The following is a 2,871-nucleotide window of genomic DNA, read 5'->3' as shown; positions in this document are numbered from 1 at the left end:
GTGTGTGTGTGTGTGTGTGTGTGTGTGTGTGTGGTGTGTAGAATGGGATGTGACGGAGCAAATGGGTTTGAATCGATCACATGCACAGTCACGTTCAATTTACTCTTTCTGGAAGGGTGTGTGTGTTTGTCTGTGTGTGTGTGTGTGTGTGTGTGTGTGTGTGTGTGTGTGTGTGTAGAATGGGATGTGACGGAGCAAATGGGTTTGAATCGATCACATGCACAGTCACGTTCAATTTACTCTTTCTGGAAGGGTGTGTGTGTTTGTCTGTGTGTGTGTTTATAGATGTGTGTTTGTGTTTATAGATGTGTGTTTGTGTTTATAGATGTGTGTTTGTTGTGTTGAACGAATAATTAATGTTTATACACACACACACACTTAGGTACAGTTGCCAGCTACATTTGTAAACCTAGTGGAATTGTATGAATAATTGCCTTTATTAATCAACTCTAGTGTGTGTGTGTGTGTGTGTGTGTGTCTTTATTAATCAACTCTAGTGTGTGTGTGTGAGAGTGAGAGTGAGTGTCTTTATTAATCATAAGCTGTGGTCTTAATCACAATCTGATGAATCCATTAACACAAACACAAAGTCTATTCTAGCGTGTGTGTGTGTGTGTGTGTGTGTGTGTGTGTGCGCGTGCGCGTGTGTGTCTTGTGAACATTTTAATTGTTCAGATGTTAGACACACTCCTCACTGCAGTAGTTCGATCATGATGTGTATTAAACATTTAGAATCCCTGCAATTCATGAAACATTCATTTGTTTGAATATTCTCTTCACATTCTGTCTGAGTTAACTCGCACACACACACACACACTCACACACACACAAACTCACAGGGGATGAGATCTACATTTATAAAATTGAGTCGTTATGTTTGAATAATTACAACAAATTGATTTCAGAATAATGAAAGTCATTATTCAACACACACACACACACACACAGACTCTCTCTCTAGTCTAGTCATTATTCAACACTTACTCTGTCTCTGAATCACTCTCTCTATATTTCTCTCTCACTCTCTCTCTTTCTCTCTCTCTCTAGTCATTATTCAACACACTCTCTCTCTGTCCCTCTCTATTTTTCTCTCTCTCTCTTTATTTCTCTCTATCTCTCTCTCTCTCTCTCTCTCTAGTCATTATTCAACACACTCTCTCTCTCTCTCGTTGACAAGGTGAAGAAGAAGTTACTCCTTGTGTGTGTGTCTCAGTGTTTTAATGGGATCAGCAAACATGGCCGTTTGGAGGACTAGAAAATAACTAGTTACTCCGTGTGTGTGTGTGTGTGTGTGTGTGTGTGTGCGTGCGTTAATAAGTTCAGTTTGTATGTTTGTGTCTGACTCTGTGTGTGTATGAGTGTTTGTGTGTGCGTGTATGTATGAGTGTGTGTGTGTGTGTTAATAGCTCAGTTTGCATGTTTGTTTCTGACTCTGTGTTTGGGCTGTGTGTGTGTGTGTGTGTGTGTGTGTGTGCGTGTGTGTGTGTGTTCCGTGCAGATCTGCGTAAAGCTGTGGAGAGTGCAGAACTTAAGAACCAGCGGCTGAAAGAGGTGTTCCAGCGCAAGATCCAGGAGTTCCGGACCGCCTGCTACGTTCTGACCGGGTACCAGATCGACATCACCACAGAGAACCAGTACCGACTCACGTCCGTCTACGCAGAACACATGGACGACACTCTTCTCTTTAAGGTACACACACACACACACACACACACACACACACACACCGACTCACGTCCGTCTACGCAGAACAGATGGACGACACGCTTCTCTTTAAGGTACACACACACACACACACACACCGACTCACGTCTGTCTACGCAGAACAGATGGACGACACTCTTCTCTTTAAGTTACACACACACGCACGCACACACACACACACACACACACGTTGTATTTTAGAAATGTGTGCTAGTGTGTGTTTGCTGCTTTAAGTGAATGTGTGTGTCTGTGTGCGTGTTTGCTGGTTTGAGTGTGTGTGTGTGTGTGTTGTAATTTGCGTGTGTTGTAAATTTCTCCTCACGCTCGACTAAAAGTCCTTTTTCCCAACTGCGCTTATCAAATGCAAGGACGTCAGTTTTACACGGGGTCAAAACAAGCACAGTTCGACCCTTCTTATCACCTCTGAGCATACCCACACATATGCAGACTAATGGTGTCAGCACCTAATAATCACACAAACACACACACAGAAACACACCTAATAATCTAAGTTACACACACACAGAAACACAGAAAAGCCTTGTTCCTGCTTACATAAGCACATGATTCATACTAGGTCATTATTAATACAGGGCACTTGATTAATATATTCTTAAATCATGAACAGTGTTTCGAAATTAATTCTATCATGTGTGTTTGATGGTTTGAGTGTGCGTGTTTGCTTTTTTGAGAGTGTGTCTGTGTGTCTGTGTGTGTGTGTGCGTGTTTCCTGGTTTGAGTGTGTGTGTGTTAGTGTGTGTTTGATGGTTTCAGTGTGTGTCTGTGTGTGTGTGCGTGTTTCCTGGTTTGAGTCTGTGTGTGTTAGTGTGTGTTTGATGGTTTGAGTATGTGTGTTTGCTGTGTGTGTGTGTGTGTGTGTGTGTGTGTGTGTGCATCTCTAGTATTTTTCATGTCTGCTGTTTCAGAAGAGGCTTCTATTCACATGAAAGCCCTCCCTTTCTGTCTGTCTCTCTTTTCTGTGTGTGTGTGTGTGTGTGTGTGTGTGTGTGTGTGTGTGTGTGTGTGTGTGTGTCTGAGTGTGTGTCTGTGATATTATCTGTGATATTATGTGATGTGTGCAGCCTGGAGCTTCAAAGAGCCATGCTAATCAGATCATCTGTGAGCAAGAGAGATGGACTGTGTCTGAGTGTGTGTGTGTGTGTGTGT

The 2,871-nt window shown here is 42.6% G+C and overlaps 1 protein-coding gene across 1 annotated transcript in view; it reads left to right on the top strand.

Moving 5' to 3' along the window:
• LOC116219703 (mitotic spindle assembly checkpoint protein MAD1-like) overlaps positions 1-2,871 on the top strand; it is an 11,165-nt gene that overhangs the window by 1,426 nt on the left and 6,868 nt on the right. Inside the window, exon 2 of the mRNA XM_031563433.1 lies at positions 1,472-1,689. Coding sequence (XP_031419293.1) covers positions 1,472-1,689 — 218 coding nt within the window. The remainder of the gene's footprint in view (positions 1-1,471; positions 1,690-2,871) is intronic.

The sequence above is a fragment of the Clupea harengus genome, chromosome 26, assembly GCF_900700415.2.
Source record: "Clupea harengus chromosome 26, Ch_v2.0.2, whole genome shotgun sequence".
In the NCBI taxonomy this organism is placed as follows: Eukaryota; Metazoa; Chordata; class Actinopteri; order Clupeiformes; family Clupeidae; genus Clupea; species Clupea harengus.
Note: the sequence above shows the minus strand (reverse complement) of the source record. Positions and strands in the feature narration are given on the sequence as shown.